Source organism: Maniola hyperantus, chromosome 3, assembly GCF_902806685.2.
Source record: "Maniola hyperantus chromosome 3, iAphHyp1.2, whole genome shotgun sequence".
NCBI lineage: Eukaryota > Metazoa > Arthropoda > Insecta > Lepidoptera > Nymphalidae > Maniola > Maniola hyperantus.
In genome coordinates, this window is record NC_048538.1 from 17,721,774 (window position 1) to 17,738,987 (window position 17,214).

General features: G+C 44.0%; 2 protein-coding genes across 2 annotated transcripts; one reads left to right on the forward strand and one right to left on the reverse strand.

Moving 5' to 3' along the window:
- The first annotated feature begins 2,786 nt into the window (after positions 1 to 2,786).
- LOC138404762 (uncharacterized) lies at positions 2,787 to 5,179 on the forward strand. Its single transcript, XM_069509682.1, has one exon. It carries the CDS (start codon positions 3,144 to 3,146, stop codon positions 5,172 to 5,174), a length of 2,031 nt encoding a protein of 676 aa, XP_069365783.1. The 5' UTR covers positions 2,787 to 3,143; the 3' UTR covers positions 5,175 to 5,179.
- Positions 5,180 to 6,488: 1,309 nt separating this feature from the next.
- Positions 6,489 to 10,245, reverse strand: LOC117996487 (apoptosis-inducing factor 1, mitochondrial-like). The gene is made up of 7 exons (XM_034984545.2): positions 10,014 to 10,245; positions 9,775 to 9,818; positions 9,152 to 9,295; positions 8,782 to 8,848; positions 7,434 to 8,590; positions 7,089 to 7,367; positions 6,489 to 6,877 (listed from the first exon to the last, which is right to left on the reverse strand). The coding sequence occupies exons 1-7, from the start codon at positions 10,084 to 10,086 to the stop codon at positions 6,806 to 6,808; spliced, it is 1,836 nt and encodes a 611-aa protein (XP_034840436.2). The 5' UTR covers positions 10,087 to 10,245; the 3' UTR covers positions 6,489 to 6,805.
- Between the last annotated feature and the right edge of the window lie 6,969 nt (positions 10,246 to 17,214).

Consider the following 17,214-nt stretch of genomic DNA (forward strand, 5'->3'; position numbering starts at 1 on the left):
TAGGGCTACTATCCATATTCGGCAAGATTTTGGAGAAGATGATGGTACGGAGAATCCGATGGCACTTGTTACCGAAAGCGAACCCCAGGCAGTACGGCTTCACACCTCAGCGCAGCACAGAGGACTCCCTCTATGACCTCGTGCAGCACATTCGTGAAAACTTGGTAAACAAATTGATCAATGTTGTGGTCTCGTTGGACATAGAGGGAGCCTTCGATAGCGCATGGTGGCCCGCCATCAAATGTCGGCTCGCGGAGCAAGGCTGCCCACATAACATACGAAAACTTGTCACTAGTTATTTTCAAGGCAGGAGGGTGAGCGTGCGATACGCTGACCAGGAGTGCACTACAGAAACAACAAAAGGGTGTGTGCAAGGGTCCATAGGGGGGCCCACTTTCTGGAATGCACTCCTGGATCCTTTGATCAACGGAATCGAAGAGAGAGGCGTATATTGCCAGGCGTTCGCCGACGATGTCGTTCTGGTGTTCTCCGGACACTCAGTCCCAAAAATAGAAGAGCAGGCTGATCGGGTCCTGGACTATGTGTATGAGTGGGGAGTGCAAAACAAATTAAAATTTGCACCGCACAAAACCAGCGCAATGGTCATAACTAAGAAATTAAAATATGACACCCCACGCATACACATGGCGGGTGCAATGATTGGCCTGGAAGAACAAATAAAAATCCTAGGGCTGATCATAGACAGAAAGTTGACATTTAACAGCCATGTTAAATATATTTGCACAAAAGTGCTAAATATTTACAAGCCTCTGTCTAGATCAGCCAAAATAAACTGGGGACTGAGATCGGAGATCATCAGGACGATCTACGTCTCGGTAATAGAGCCCATAGTGCTCTATGCAGCAAGCGTCTGGGCTACAGCCGCGCAGAAGCTGACCATTCAGAAGCACCTCAATGCCGTGCAAAGAGGGTTCGCTCAAAAAATCATAAAATCATATAGAACAGTGTCACTTCCCGCGGCTCTAGCCCTGGCCAGGCTACTTCCTCTAGATCTAAGGGTGCAAGAAGCAGCAAGACTGTATAGAGCAAAGAGAGGAAAACAACAAGATGTGTTAGGAGACAGATTGGTAGAGACAAAGAAGTGTTTTTTGGATGCTCTCCACCCTGCGCAAGAGATAGGCATTAACTACGCTAAACTAGAGGACATATCGGATCCCTCTGTTGGGAAGAGCGACCGGGAAGGGCTGCAAATATTCACGGATGGTAGCAAGATCGGCGGCAAGGTCGGCGCAGCTCTGGTGTACTGGAGAGATGGTATAGAAACCGGAAAAAAGAAATTCCTCTTGGAATCGTACTGCTCAGTATACCAGGCCGAAATGTATGCGCTGTACCGAGCCACCGATGTTGCTATCAAATGTAAAGATAAGCAGATAAACATTTACAGTGACTCAAAATCATCTTTGGAAACTATTCAAAATTTAAAATCTTATCACCCATTGGCATTCGAAATTAGACAAAATTTGAAAAAATTAAAAGATAAACAAAAAATAATCAGACTCTTCTGGATTAGGGCTCACGTCGGGGTCGAGGGCAATGAAAGAGCCGACCAGTTAGCTAAAGAAGCAGCAATAACTAAAAAGACAGCCCCCGACTACGACGCGTGCCCTATATCCTTTGTCAAAAGACATATCAGATACGAAACCGTGAAAATTTGGCAACATAGATATGAAATAACTGAAAAGGCTGCAGTCACCAAGTCGTTCTTCCCAACAGTGGAAGGAGCTAATGCCATCTTGCGCAGGTTAACACTAACACCAGCTCTTGTTCAAGTGTTCAGTGGGCATGGCGGGTTTTCGGAGTACCTGCACAGGTTCAAGTGCAAGGAGGGTCCTGGCTGTGTCTGCGATGAGACTGTCGATGAGTCGATTTTACATCTACTCATCGACTGTCCGCAGCACAGCAGAATACGTGAGGACCTACACCAGCAAATACAAATAGAACTGTGCAGGGGCTCTATCCCCGCCATACTGGAGAGCAATGCAAGCCGGAAAATATTCTTAGAATTTTGCTTGAAAATTGCGAGAATAGTCATTGAAAGGAACAGAACCAGATAATAAAGGTCCAATGTTGTTTTATATTATAAGAATACATAAACTAACATGGACAGAAATTGCATGGTTCTGTTCCTTTCACCTTGCATAAAGTGACACTTCTGTCAACAAATAAAATTAAATAAATAAATTAAATAAATAACAAATTAGCGTAATTCAAAATTTATAGTCTAAAAAAGTCTCTGACATCTTGTCAGGGGAGCGGTGACACTTGTCATAGCGACAAGTAAAAAAAAAAAAAAAAAAAACCTAACCTAACCTAACCTAACCTAACCTAACCTAACCTAACCTAACCTAACCTAACCTAACCTAACCTAACCTAACATAACCTAACATAACCTAACATAACCTAACCTAACCTAACCTAACCTAACCTAACCTAACCTAACCTAACCTAACCTAACCTAACCTAACCTAACCTAACCTAACCTAACCTAACCTAACCTAACCTAACCTAACCTAACCTAACCTAACCTAACCTAACCTAACCTAACCTAACCTAACCTAACCTAACCTAACCTAACCTAACCTAACCTAACCTAACCTAACCTAACCTAACCTAACCTAACCTAACCTAACCTAACCTAACCTAACCTAACCTAACCTAACCTAACCTAACCTAACCTAACCTAACCTAACCTAACCTAACCTAACCTAACCTAACCTAACCTAACCTAACCTAACCACCCCAAAGACAACGAAGTGCAGGACTCCGAGGAGCACCGACGAGTGAGGGTCCTGGCCGAGCTCACGGACAGGGAGACGTCTTCGGATCCGGGGGACCCTCCTTTCACCCATTTAGAGTTGAAACAGGCGAGTCGTTCCTTTGACCCGAAGAAGGCTCCTGGAGCGGACGGATTCACCGCCGATATATGCTTGCACGCGATAAACTCAAACCCGGAGCTCTTTCTGTGTCTCTTCAACCGGTGCCTGGAACTCCACCACTTTCCCGGGGCCTGGAAGGAGGCCACGGTGATCTTCCTTCGGAAGCCAGGGAAAGCCACCTATAAGACCGCAAAGTCGTATCGTCCCATTGGCCTCCTTCCGGTACTCGGAAAGGTTCTGGAAAAGATGCTTGTCGCTAGGCTGCAATTTCATCTTGCGCCTAGGCTCAGTACGCGCCAGTTCGGCTTTATGCCCCAACGCAGCACCGAAGACGCCCTCTATACCCTAGTGAAGCACATCAGATATAACATGGAAAACAAAAGGATCGTAGTTCTGGTATCACTGGACATAGAGGGCGCCTTTGACAACGCTTGGTGGCCGAAAATAAAGGTCAGGCTGGCGGAAGAAAAATGCCCTATGAATATCCGGCGGCTCCTAAGCAGCTACTTAAGCGACAGAAGTGTCAAGGTTAGATACTGTGGGGAAGAGCACGGAGTAGCTACTGAGAAAGGGTGCGTCCAGGGGTCTATCGGCGGACCAATGTTGTGGAATCTGCTCCTGGACCCACTGCTTAGGGATTTGGAGACAAGCGGTGTGTACGTGCAGGCATTCGCCGACGATGTGGTGTTGGTGTTTGAGGGAGAGACGGCCCTCGAGATCGAACGGCAGGCCAATGCCACCCTCGAACGTGTGAGGACGTGGGGTGAGTCAAACAAACTTCGATTTGCGCCTCATAAGACCAACGCAATGGTTATGACGCGCAAATTGAAGTATGACGACCCGCGTCTTCGCATGGGTGGGGTTGACATTGCCTTGTCGGGCGAAATCAAACTGTTGGGGCTAATCATCGACCGAAAGCTAACATTTAACGCCCACGTCGCGAGTGTCTGCAAGCGCGCAATTGCCTTTTATCACCAGTTGGCGCGAGCAGCTAAAGTCAGCTGGGGTCTCCATCCCGAGGTAGTCCGCACAATCTACATAGCGGTGGTTGAACCGGTAGTCCTATACGCCGCCAGCGTGTGGGCGCCTGCTGTGGATAAGATTGGCATCCGTAAACAACTAAACGTGGTCCAACGAGGTTTCGCGCAGAAGCTCTGTAGGGCATACCGCACTGTCTCCCTGAACTCGGCACTGTTGCTCGCTGGGATACTCCCCCTCGACCTCCGCGTCCGCGAAGCCGCGACGCTATATGAGGCTAGGAAGGGGGTGCCCCAGCGAGAGATAGGAGATCGAGAGGTGGAGCGGATGTCCTCGGCTCTCTGCTCGCTGCATCCCGCCAGTCATGTCGACCTGCAGTTCAAGTGCCTGGTGAACCAAGAGCAACTCGTGGCCAACAACGACCATGACTTCAACATATACACAGACGGCAGCAAGATTGAGGGAAAGGTGGGTGCAGCGCTATCCATATGGAGTGGCGCCGTCGAAACCAAAACCCTCAAGCTTGCGTTGCCGGCCTACTGCACGGTGTACCAGGCGGAACTGCTGGCGATATGCCGGGCGGCACGGATGGCTGCAATTAACTTGGCCGGATCGGTCGGCATTTACTCAGACTCCTTGTCGGCATTGCAGACGCTCCAGAATCCCAAAGCTCTCCACCCCCTTGCGGTGGAAGCGCGAGGGTTCCTGAGAGACGCTTTGATACAGAACAAACGTATAAGTTTGTTCTGGATCAAAGCCCATGCGGGACTGGAGGGGAACGAGCGTGCCGACCATCTGGCCAAGGAGGCGGCGTTGAAGTCGAAGCGCAAATTTGATTACGACGGCTGCCCCGTTTCATTCGTCAAGCGAAGTATCCGAAAACGTTCGCTTGAGGAATGGAACGGGCGATACCGGGCCGGTGAAACGGCCGGCGTTACGAGGATATTTTTTCCTGATGCGGTGGTGGCGTATAGGATTATAGGGAAAATGGACGTAGACAGAATCATCACCCAAGTGCTAACGGGGCATGGCGGGTTCTCAGAGTACCTGCACAGGTTTAAGCTCAAGGAGAGTCCTGGCTGTGTCTGCGATGAGACTGTCGATGAGTCGATTTTACATCTACTCATCGACTGTCCGCAGCACAGCCGAATACGGGAGGACCTACTCCAGCAGATTCAAATGGAACTGTGCGGGGGCTCTATTCCCGCCATACTCGGGAACACTAAAAGCAGGCAAACATTCCTGTCCTTTTGCTCGAGAGTAGTGAGAATTGTCAACGAAAGGAACAGAGCCAAATAAAAAGTAAGGCCCAATGTTGTTTAGTATTATTGAATACATAAATTAACATGGACGAAAATTAAATGGCTCTGTTCCTTTCGGTATGAAAAATTTTGACGCCATACAAAATGTAAAAATATTATAATATAAATAATAAGACAAAAATTGTTAATAAGATCGTACCAAAGACTATAATGTAATAAAATATAATTGTATAATGTTAAAAACTGTAACCTTGAATTTATGAAATAAAAGACTAAAAATAATAAAAAACCCCTCAAAAATTAGCTTAGCATAGGAAGGGAACCCACCCATCGTATTAAAGAGGATGGATAAAAGAAAGAAATAGTATGAAGAACGAAAGTGCGAGAAGCACAAATGCGAGAACTAGCATGAAAGAATCAAAAATTTAGAGTACACAAAGTCTCTAATTACGTTAGAGGAACCTAGCATATAAAAAAAAAAAAAAAAAAAAAAAAAAAAAAAAAAAAAAAAAAAAAAAAAAAACCTAACCTAACCTAACCTAACCTAACCTAACCTAACCTAACCTAACCTAACCTAACCTAACCTAACATAACCTAACATAACCTAACATAACCTAACATAACCTAACATAACCTAACATAACCTAACATAACCTAACATAACCTAACATAACCTAACATAACCTAACATAACCTAACATAACCTAACATAACCTAACATAACCTAACATAACCTAACATAACCTAACATAACCTAACATAACCTAACATAACCTAACATAACCTAACATAACCTAACATAACCTAACATAACCTAACATAACCTAACATAACCTAACATAACCTAACATAACCTAACATAACCTAACATAACCTAACATAACCTAACATAACCTAACATAACCTAACATAACCTAACATAACCTAACATAACCTAACATAACCTAACATAACCTAACATAACCTAACATAACCTAACATAACCTAACATAACCTAACATAACCTAACGGTTCAGTTGTGTCTTCAACTTTACCAACTTATGTTTGCTGTTTTATTCCTATACTTTACAAAGAATTCACTACACGTTATATTGGTCGGCTATATCTCTCATGTTTATTACTTTTTGATATCTGTTTTCATTTTGTCCATTAGTACATATAGCTAGCTACTGAACAACACTTTTTCAGAAACTTCTTTGCACTGAATTTCACGGAAACCTTTTGTCAAACAAGTCATGTTTTTTTTTGATTTCTATAAATAAATAAGTTCAGCGTTTTCGAGCTTAAGATATTCTTGTCCCAACTTTTTTTCGGATGGAATGAAAGCAAGGTTAAAAATAAATCCTTGTATGATTAGACTAAATTAGTTTATTGTAACGTATAACTTAGTAATATATAGTACAAAAGGCGGCGCGGTGGTGCTCGTCGTCGAGCGGCGCGGTGGTGCTCGTCGTCGAGCGGCGCGGTGCTGCTCGTCGTCGAGCGGCGCGGTGCTACTCGTCGTCGAGCGGCGCGGTGCTACTCGTCGTCGAGCGGCGCGGTGCTACTCGTCGTCGAGCGGCGCGGTGCTACTCGTCGTCGAGCGGCGCGGTGCTACTCGTCGTCGAGCGGCGCGGTGCTACTCGTCGTCGAGCGGCGCGGTGCTACTCGTCGTCGAGCGGCGCGGTGCTACTCGTCGTCGAGCGGCGTGAACAGCTTGGCAGCCTCCAGCAGGTCGTCGAAGTGGCCGCGCGCCAGCACCTACACACAGAAACACAGACACACACACAGGCGTGGTTTAGGAGTTTATGTTTGTTTCTGGCCGAAATAGCAATCACCGACCTCGTTTACTTTAAAGGGAATTTTGGAATTCTCTTCTCACTTCAATTAAGGTGTAAGTCAAGAGTGTACTGCGAGTAAAAATATCATTTCATTAAACAGAAGTCCTCGGCTTCGCCTCGGCCGTACGTACCTGCCTCGCGACGTGCATCCTGTTGAACAGGTTCCACAGCAGCACGCCCACCACGCGCTCGTCGCGCAGGTAGAACACTACGCCGCGCTCGAAGCGCTGCGGCGCCTCGGCCTCGCGCGGCGCCTCCGCCTCGCGCGGCGCCTCCGCCACGAGCGGCGCCTCGGCCTCGCGCGGCGCCTCCGCCTCGCTCCCCACCGCGGCCGGCGCGCGCTCGGCGCCCACGGCGTCGGCCGCGAACACGCCCACCGTCCGCAGCCGCGAGTCGATGATGCCGATGGCCTGCAACACACGCGCCGTCAGCGGGGCCGGTCGCCTCCTCCAGCCCCGCTGCCGCACCCCACCCACCTCGTAGCCGAGCTGCGGGCCCAGGTCGCTCCAGAACATGCTCTGGTGGCGGTAGGTCTGCGGGGGCTTCACGCCCGCCATGTTCTCGCCGGCCAGCCGCCCCGACACCACGGCGTGGTCGTGGTGCTCCACGCGGCGCCGCCCCAGCGCCTCGTCCCAGAAGCTCGCCACGTCGCCCGCCGCCCACACGCCCGAGCGCGCCGCCAGCTCGCCGTTCACCAGCACGCCGCCCTGCGCTAGCTCCAGCCCCGCGCGCGCCGCCAGCTCCGCGCGCGGCTCCGCGCCCACGCACTCCACCACCAGCTGCACGCGCTCGCTGCCGCCGTCCGCCAGCTGCAGCCGCACGCCGTCCGCCTCCAGCGCGCAGTCCGCCACCTCCGCGCCGCCGCGCAGCGCCACGCCCTGCGCCGCCAGCCGCCGCGCCACGTCCGCCGCCAGGTACGGCGGCAGCACCCGCGCCAGCGGCGCCTCCTCGCGGTACAGCTGCAGCACGCGCCGCCCCGCGCCCTCGGCCGCCAGCCGCGCCGCCAGCGCCGCGCTCAGCTCGGCCGCCAGGAAGCCGCCGCCCACCACGGCCACGCGCCGCACGTCGGGCGCGTCCAGCGCGCGCGCCAGGCGCCGCGCGTCGTCCGCGTCGCGCAGCGCCAGCGAGCGGCCCGCCGCCGCCGCCGCGCGCAGGGCGGGCACGCGGCGCGCGCGCGCGCCCGTGGCCAGCAGCGCGGCGTCGTAGCGCAGCTCGTGGCGCTGCGCGCCGGCCGCCAGCACGGCGGTGCGCGCGGCGGGGTCGAGCGCCACGACGCGCCAGCCGCGCGCGAGCGCCGCGCCGGGCGGCTCGTCGCGCATGCTCGCGGGCGGCGTGTAGAAGGCCTCGGGCTCGTAGGCGAGGCTGCGGCGGCGCCCGTTCCACTGGCGGAAGGCGGCGGCGGCGCCCGGGTCCGCCTCGCGCCACAGTTCCTTGCTGAGCGGCGGCCGCATGTAGGGCAGCGCGCGCTCGGCGCCCACCAGCAGCACGTGCGCGTCGGGGCGCGCGCTGCGGATGGCGCGCATGGCCGCGAAGGCCGCCGTGCCGCCGCCCACCAGCAGGAACTGCGCGTGCGCGGGCAGCTGCTCCGCCAGCGCGGGCACCGGCGGCGCCGCCTCCGCCTCGCGCTCCGCGTCTGACACAGAGGTACTCGGTTGCAGAGTCGAAACTTGTAACTAGAACCTACTCAGTTGTGGTTATGGCTGTAAATAATTGTCAAAATAAAAGTACGGATTCATCTTTAAAATCACTTAATAATAATACTCAGTTGAGACTCAAAAGAACTAGAACCTAGAGCCAGAAAACCAGTTAAAAAAATGTACTCACCTGTCACTGCGGCAGAGGAAGCCGGGGAGTCTTCCTCTTCATAGTTTAGTTTGCGATAAAAGTATATCTGAAAACAACAAAATAAATCCATATCTTATATATTATGTCGGAGAACAGGAGGATGTACGTTTCTTTTCACAGTCTACAGACAGTAAGAACTACATTCAAATTTTATTTTTTATTTTTTTTATTGAGACAAAACCAAAAGTGAACAATTTACACCACACTTTTAGACCAAAGCACTAGATATAAAGCCGAGACGGGTGTTGGCAGTTTGCAGCCCAAATAGACCATAGTCGCAGAATATTTGGAACATTTGAATCATAGAGATCATTGTTATAGACAGAGCACACAACAAGTGGGAACATACTCCCCCGAGCGACGCGGTGAGCGCGAGCGCGGCGGCGGCCCAGGGCCGCGCGCGCGGCGCCGGGGGCGGCGGCGGCTGCGGGGGCGGCGGCGGCTGCGGCGGCGGCGGCGCCTGCGGCGGGGGCGCGGCGCCGCTCAGCACGGTCTGCAACATAACACGAACCACATCAGGCGCCAGGCGCCAGCACGAGGCTTGCGCAGATTGCTGACGCCGCACAGCTCAGTGTTCCGTACACTTGGTACCCCAACAACTTTTGATCCAGGAAAATCAAAGAGTTCCCGCAAAATTTTATGATTAAACTTAAATCCACACGGACAAATTCGCAGGCATCATATCAACATCTATTATACTATATATAAATAAAATAATCAGTAGAAATAATTAATTTATATACATATTGTATAAATTGTATATATTGTATATTACCGTTCTGTACTTCTTCAGCTTCCTTGTATGCTTGCACAAAAAACAAATGAATGTAGGTATTTGACACAATCTACAGCCCTTGCAATGTCTCACACACGTATACTTCTTGTCCTTTACATTAGCGCAGTCAAGAGGCAGTCAGACAAACCTCACCTATACCTAATGTAACCAGCATTATGTAAGTAAATACGAAGTACCTTGTGGCCGGCCGCGGCAGTCACGCTGGAACAGTTGCACAATCCTGAAAAGTAACATCTCTTAATAACAGTAAAATATAATTATTGTGAGGTTAATTCAGTAGATAGGTATTTGTGTTTAAACAGTAACCTATCTATGAGTTCTAATTTGTTGTTAAATACCTAAAAATCTCTTAATTAAAATGAAACCAGTACACTTGAAACTAAGATGTATAAGTAAATATTAGGTATATACTCACGGAATATTTGATATCCATCTCGTCTTGTTACAGCCCGGCTTTCGAAGTAAATGCCTGCGACTGCTCTGAGCATATTAAATGCCGGTAGAATACAAATTTGTTAAATGTAACACTACTTAAATTTCATTTCTTTATCACATTTCGTAGTGAAATAGGTAGCATAAATTTAAATAACTAGAAAAATGCATTTATTTTAATTTATTTTAAATCTTCGGGATTCTTACTTCTCAGCAAAGAGAATATAATCCAGGGCCGGAAAGTCGCTTATTATCACCTATTGTAGTTTTTATTAGCGCCGTCTATTAGTTGGTCAACTGAACTAAATTATTCCTTGATTTACTTTACTCTATGGTCAGAGATTGCAAATAGCTGCCATTTGTGTTTTGAATCGGCATGGTGTTTTGTTTTTTCTGTTTTGGCGAAAGGTAAATTCCGTTACTAGTACGTCGAGTCGAGTGGTTTCTTCTTCGTCTTCTCGTGAAATTAACATTTAGTGATCTGTGAGACATAATAAAAATAAAAAGTAAATCACAATCAGTGTTGTTATTCAAATGAACCTATAATAATTAATGCCAATAAAAAGGTGGTCCTGTTACACTGCGTGCATTAAATAGATAAACCAAAATCACATGGATCTTTGACTTTTCAGTGTTTTATTGTTTTCAATTCACTAATAAATTAAGTATTATTGTTAAATTAATACTTGTTTTGAAACTCAATAAAACACTGTAAAGTCAAAGGTCTATTGTGGTTTTGGTTTACCTATATAATGCACGTATTAGGTACCACCTATTTATTTATAGGTATAGTAGGTATATATGTATGTAGATACCTATAGGTATGTATACAGTTACAGTTGTAGGTGACCAACTAATAGATGGTGCTAGGTTTGCATTAGGAATTTGGGTGACATTAAAATCTTATGAGAAGATGAGAAGGCTCTCTATTTCCAGTGTATTACTTTACTCTATGATATAATCACTACGTGCTTCTCAGGTTGTTGACCAAAGATTATATTTATATAATATAATCTTATATATATTTATATAATCACCACTGTTTTTTACCTCAGACAACAAGGCTATCTGGCGCGTGGTAAAAGTTGGAACTAGCATTGCCGTCAAGACGGTCCCCTTTGTTTTTGTTTGTTTATTCTTAAGCCTTTGTTCTCCAACAGCGCCCCTCTGTTGATGTCATTCAAGCAGTGTTGCCAACCCTGATTTTGAAAAAGGCGTAGACCACATTAGAAAAAGACGTAGATTTAGTAAAAATTTCGGATGAAAAGTTCGTAGATCTACGTACTTTTTTTTCTGGGTAAAGTGAAGAGAGTAAGGTAGTGTTTTGTCATACAATTTATTCATTTTCATCAATTTCAGCCTCACGCAAATGAAACTTATACATATAATTGTTAAAAAATTTAAGGTGCTCTTGCAAAGGTCGCTGTTTTTTTATGCTACTTTTTGTAAAAAGTAGGCCAGTTAGTGTTTCAGTGGAAAGTCTGTTTCTTATGTTGGTTTTCATTAAGTTGTTAGTCCGTTTGAATTTGAACTTTGAATCGAAAAACATAGTACGACAAGGCTCTTTTGGCACTTGAATGACATTGACAAGGGGGGTGTAGTTGTAGAACAAAGGCTGCCAGCAAATAATAATCAATTTTACGGATTATACCTACCTATTGAAAATGTCAATGTAAGTTTTATTTAATTTTAACTGAATAAGAAATTGGGAAAGCCGTCCCTGTTTCCAAATAGAGAAAGAATAATAAAAACCATTTATAGGCCATGGACTAGCTGTATTTAGTTACCTGCTATAAGATGCAGACACATTTATGATGTACAATATATTATTAGGATATATCATGATGTTATTTTAATGGAATGGGTCTAATATTTAACAAAAACAGTAAATTTAAAATTTTTACTTAGCAACACTCCATTTAACGTCTCACGGTGAGACGTTAAAAGATGGCGGCTTTATTTTCGCCACGCGCCAAAAGAGTCTTTATTTCTGACAGTGACACTAGTGACAGTTTCTGCAAAGCGAACGTTCCATTTTACACAGTCACACGTATATTGCTGTAACTGTGTAAAAAGGGAACTTTTTTAATAACCTTTTTTATGAATGAAAAGGAAATTCAAATTATGCCCATTCAGCCTCAAAAGGCTAAGTAGGTATTCGATTACTTTGTACAATTTGATAAAAAATACGTAGATTCTGGGACTGAAGTTCGTAGGTTTACAGGAAAGGCCTAAAGTTAGTAGATCTACGTAAAAAGACGTAGATAATATGGCAACGCTGCATTCAAGTGCCAAGAGAGCCTCGTCGCCTTAGATGAATGATTACCTCGTCGCACTGTATTGGAGTTGTTTACGGTGTTGCCCATTCCAGAGTACAGGCAGGTAAAGAGTATTATAATATACAGGCACCAGAATCGTAGATAGAATCATAGGCAGATTGGGCAGATGTAAGTACATTACAAAGTACTCTGTGATAAGTACCTACTGTGTAACCGTGTATGAGATAGCGATAGCACGACTTATGTCAGGGTCTTAACAGATAGAACTAATTAATGTTGTTTAGTATAAAAAATCTCCATAATTTTAGTTTGTGCAATTAGAACTAGATGGCGTTTTATCAAAAAATAAATTACGGTGCGACAAGGCTATCTTGGCGCGTGGCGAAATCGGAATTAACGGTGCCGTCAAGTGTCCCCTTTGTTCTTGTTTGAATATTCTAAGCCTTTGTTCTCCAACAGCGCCCCCCTGTCAATGTCAATCAAGTGGCAAGAGAGCCTTGTCGCACTGTAGTCTGGTATCTCTACGACTTCCCATAAAGCAAATTAAGAAGAAGAAGAAGATCTCTACGACTCAAAAAGTTTTATTTACTACTAGGTGCTACTAGCCACAGGACACTATTACTCCTATGCTACTAGCTAAAGCCCGTGACTTCATCCGCGTGGAATTAGGTTTTTAAAAACACTGAGGGAATTCTTTGATTTTCCGGGATAAAAAGTAGCCTATTTCACTCTCTAGGTCTATATCTATACCCATAGACTATATGTATAGTCTATGGGTATAGATGTAGACATGATTTTTGCATGGGTATACTATAGACTATATGTATAGTCTATAGTATACCCATGCAAAAAATCACGTCAATCCGTTGTACGTTGCGACTTGATTGGAGGACAAACCAACAAACAAACACACTTTCGCATTTAAAGGGTGGTAAGAATTAAAATTCTTAAAGCCAGCTCTCTCCTTCACACTCCTGTACCCATATATTTATATCTCTCCTTCGCACCAATTCGCCTTTCACTTAACTCAAAAACACGCTGCGCCGGCGCAAAATCAATCGCAACAAAGACATCGTGCTGGGCGCTCGCTTCTCCGCTCCAAGAATCCGTAATGGCGGACGCCGTGTTGTGTTAAAAACGTGTGTAAACGTGTCGCTAATCGCCTGAACGCCTCAGCTGTGGTCGATTCTCTCGCGAAAAGAAAGTGAAGTGAACAGAAAAGGAATTTACGAAGAACTGTCGCGCATACGTGAGTTTTCCTTTACTTTTCCTTTCTTTGTCCTTAGTCCACTGCTTAGAAGCTTCCACTTACAGTCCTGGAGCTATCGAAGATATTATTCATCACGCTTTTGAATCTGACCATAGTTTTTGGATCCTTACGACCGGAAGTTTGATTCCGTATAAAATAAAAATATAATTTTCTCGCATCATATTCATAACGCCCCGCCTGTGACGTGTCACGTTTGCGATTCTATCATTATGTTTTACTTATTTATCGCTAAATAAACGCTTATTGTATGTAAAATATACATAATAAGTTATTTTGTGTATATTTTTACGTAACTATCGCCATAATATATATCATATACCTATGTATCGCTAAATAAACGCTTATTTTATGTAAGATATACATAATAAGTTATTTTGTGTATATTATTACGTAATATTCCCGCCACAATATATATTATATACCTATTTATCGTTAAATAAACGCTTATTTTATGTAAAATATACATAATAAGTTATTTTGTGTATATTTTTGCGTAATACTTCCGCCATAATATATTAGATACCTATTTTTCGCTAAAATAAACGCTTATTTTATGTAAAGTATACATAATAAGTTATTTTGTGTATATTATTACGTAAATATATCTCTAGAATAAATAAATACTTCATATTTGTACATATATTGATTTTTTAAAATAAAATTGCTACCTACCTACATCAACTACAGGTAGGTAATTATTGGGTTGAGTTGAACTGCTTACAGTCGAATCTAGAATCATTTCTCGTTATACTTCGCATAATAATTGAATGTTATTGAAGTTTAAAGTCACGTAACACGTTAGTAAGACGTTTAATAATAGGCAAAAAGGAATAAGTTGGTTTCCTGCTAACCGCACCCGCTAACTATTATATTGAACCTTATTTCGTGGTAATAAGTAATACCCATTTGTAAATAAGTAGGTATTCTCTTCAACGCCTTTCGAATTGCTTATCCAGTATACGCTAAATATAACGCCCTGCGCCTGCACCGCTTGTATAGCTACGTACTCGAAACACTCCGAAGAGGTCGCTCTGGTAGGCTGTAGGTAATTATTATAATAAGTAGGTGTGCCGGCCGCTCGCTGGTACTTAGCTTACCTACTGTATTCGCTCGCGAAACGCGTGTCTCATTAAAGGTCACGCGCTTTCTTATCAGTTTACGAACATTTTAACGTTTTACCGACTTAATAAATTGATAGTTGTGTATTGTTGTGTTGTAAAAATAATATACAATTATTTATTGTGATTCTAAACGCTACACTTAATTAATTAAAGTGATACTAACGTTTTAAAAATAGGAACTTGTTTTGATTAGGTAACTTTAATTTTTAACATTCAAAATGAGTAAAAATACCGCTGCTACGTCGTATGATAAAGATGAAACTCAACTACTATTATTGGAATCGAAAAGAGACGCAATGTTTGCGCGCTTACAAAGAATTTATGATACTGCGTCGCAAGTCGATTCGGACCGCACCAAATTATCATCATTATCGATACAGGCGTCTAATATTGATACTTTGCGCAAAGAGTTCGAATTAAATTTAGATCAATATAATTTGGCACTAATGAAATTCGATCCTAAATCTACAATTAGTTACCAATCATGGACTTCGTTTGAAGAAATGTACTGTTTCGTGAAACAAGTGTTAGAGACTTATTCTAATAATAAAAATACTAACTCTGAAAATATTGCTATGCAGTCAATCTCGAATTATCCTAAAATAAAATCTCGCCTACCTCCTATTGAATTAATGGAATTCTCCGGAGATATAAAACAGTGGCCCTTATTTTACCAACAGTTTAAAAACTTAATACATGACAACCCTAATCTTACCGACAATGAAAAAGTATTTTATTTGGTAAGTAAATTGAAAGATAAAGCTTCTTCTGTTTGTGCTGGGTTGCCAACTTGTGCTGAAAATTACCATATTATTTGGAAAGCTTTAATTGAAAAATATGATGATAATCGCTCGTTAGCAAGCTCATATTTAAATCAGTTATTAAATTTTAAATCATTAAATAATAATAGCGCCGCTGGTCTTGAATCATTTTTAAACAATTTTAATTCCGCTGTAGATGCAATTAAGCAATTAAAATTAAAAGATTTAACTGATTTTATTTTGTTACATCTCGCACTGCAAAAATTAGATGCAGATACCGTAAAGCTTTTTGAAATAACTTATCGCAAAGAAAAGATGCCCTCTTACGAAAACTTAATTGAATTTGTTAAGGAACAAAGTAAAGTTCTATCTAGGACTAATAATTTTAAATCTTCTGATTCTCACGCTGTTAATAAATCACAACCTAAGGGCTCACCTATTTCTAAATTAACTAAAACTTTCGTTACCACTGAAAATAACGAAAAGTCAAATGATAATAGATGCATTCTATGCAAAAATTCACAACATATTCATTTATATAAATGTCCGCACTTTATGAAATTGTCTCCGCACGAAAGATTCGAAGTAGTGAAGAAGAATTCTTACTGTACAAATTGCTTAAGTATTCTCCATAGAAGTTCTTCTTGTTCTTCTTCACGCAACTGTGCCCATTGTAATTTAAGGCATTCTTCTTTATTATGCTTTTCTAACGCTAGTAAATCTAATTGTAGTGTTGTGGTTAATAATTCCACGGCACGAAACGCACCGCACCATAATTCTTCAACGCTAACCGCTATTCAAGCGGAACCTATCGCTAATAAAATCGCTAATGATTACAACCCGCACGCTAATTTGCCAGTCACTAAATCGACTGAGCAAACCGCTAAGTCTGAGCTTACTATTAGCTCGTCCGCTAATGGACACGCTTCTTTATGTTCTATATCGCGCGATTATCGCAATCACCCCGCTACTACCGCTTTATTAGGCACCGCTAAAATTAAAGTACTAGATAAGTACAATCGCTCTCACTTTGTGCGCTGTCTCATTGACCCCGGCTCACAAAGTGATTATATTTCTATGTCTTGCTGCAAGAGACTATCGTTACCTGTTAACACGCAAAGCCGTTTCTTTGAAGTTCAGGGAATCGGTGGAACTTCTCAAAAGATACTTGGGATTTCCGATTTTAAATTCAATTCTCGATTCGATGACACTAAAGAATATCATATACGCCCTCTGGTGGTAGAAGAAATAACTTCTCAGCTACCGAACACACGAGTTGATGTATCCGCTTTAGACCATTTAATTAAAGATATTCCGTTAGCTGATGATAGTTTTTCTGAACCAGGCTGTATAGATATATTAATCGGAGTAAAGCTTTATTGTGATATTCTGCTTTTTAATAAAATCTCAGGTAACGATAGCTCTCCGTCAGCCATAGAGACATCTCTAGGGTATGTTATCCTAGGGCATGCGCCTATTCTTTCGCATTTTTCGCACACTTCTGCCTTTTGCTCTTTTTGTCCCGAACCGCTTGATAATCTTTTAGAAAAACTTTGGAAGGTAGAAGAAGTACCGCAACAGAAATTCTTGAGTCCCGAAGAACAAGACTGTAAGAATATTCACGCCAGCACAACTACACCCAACAGCGATGGAAGCTTTGCTGTAGTTATTTCTAGAGTTTTTCCTGAAGAATCCACTTCGCCAGGGTTCTACTTACCTCACAGACCTGTTATTCGGGATGATAAAATCAGTA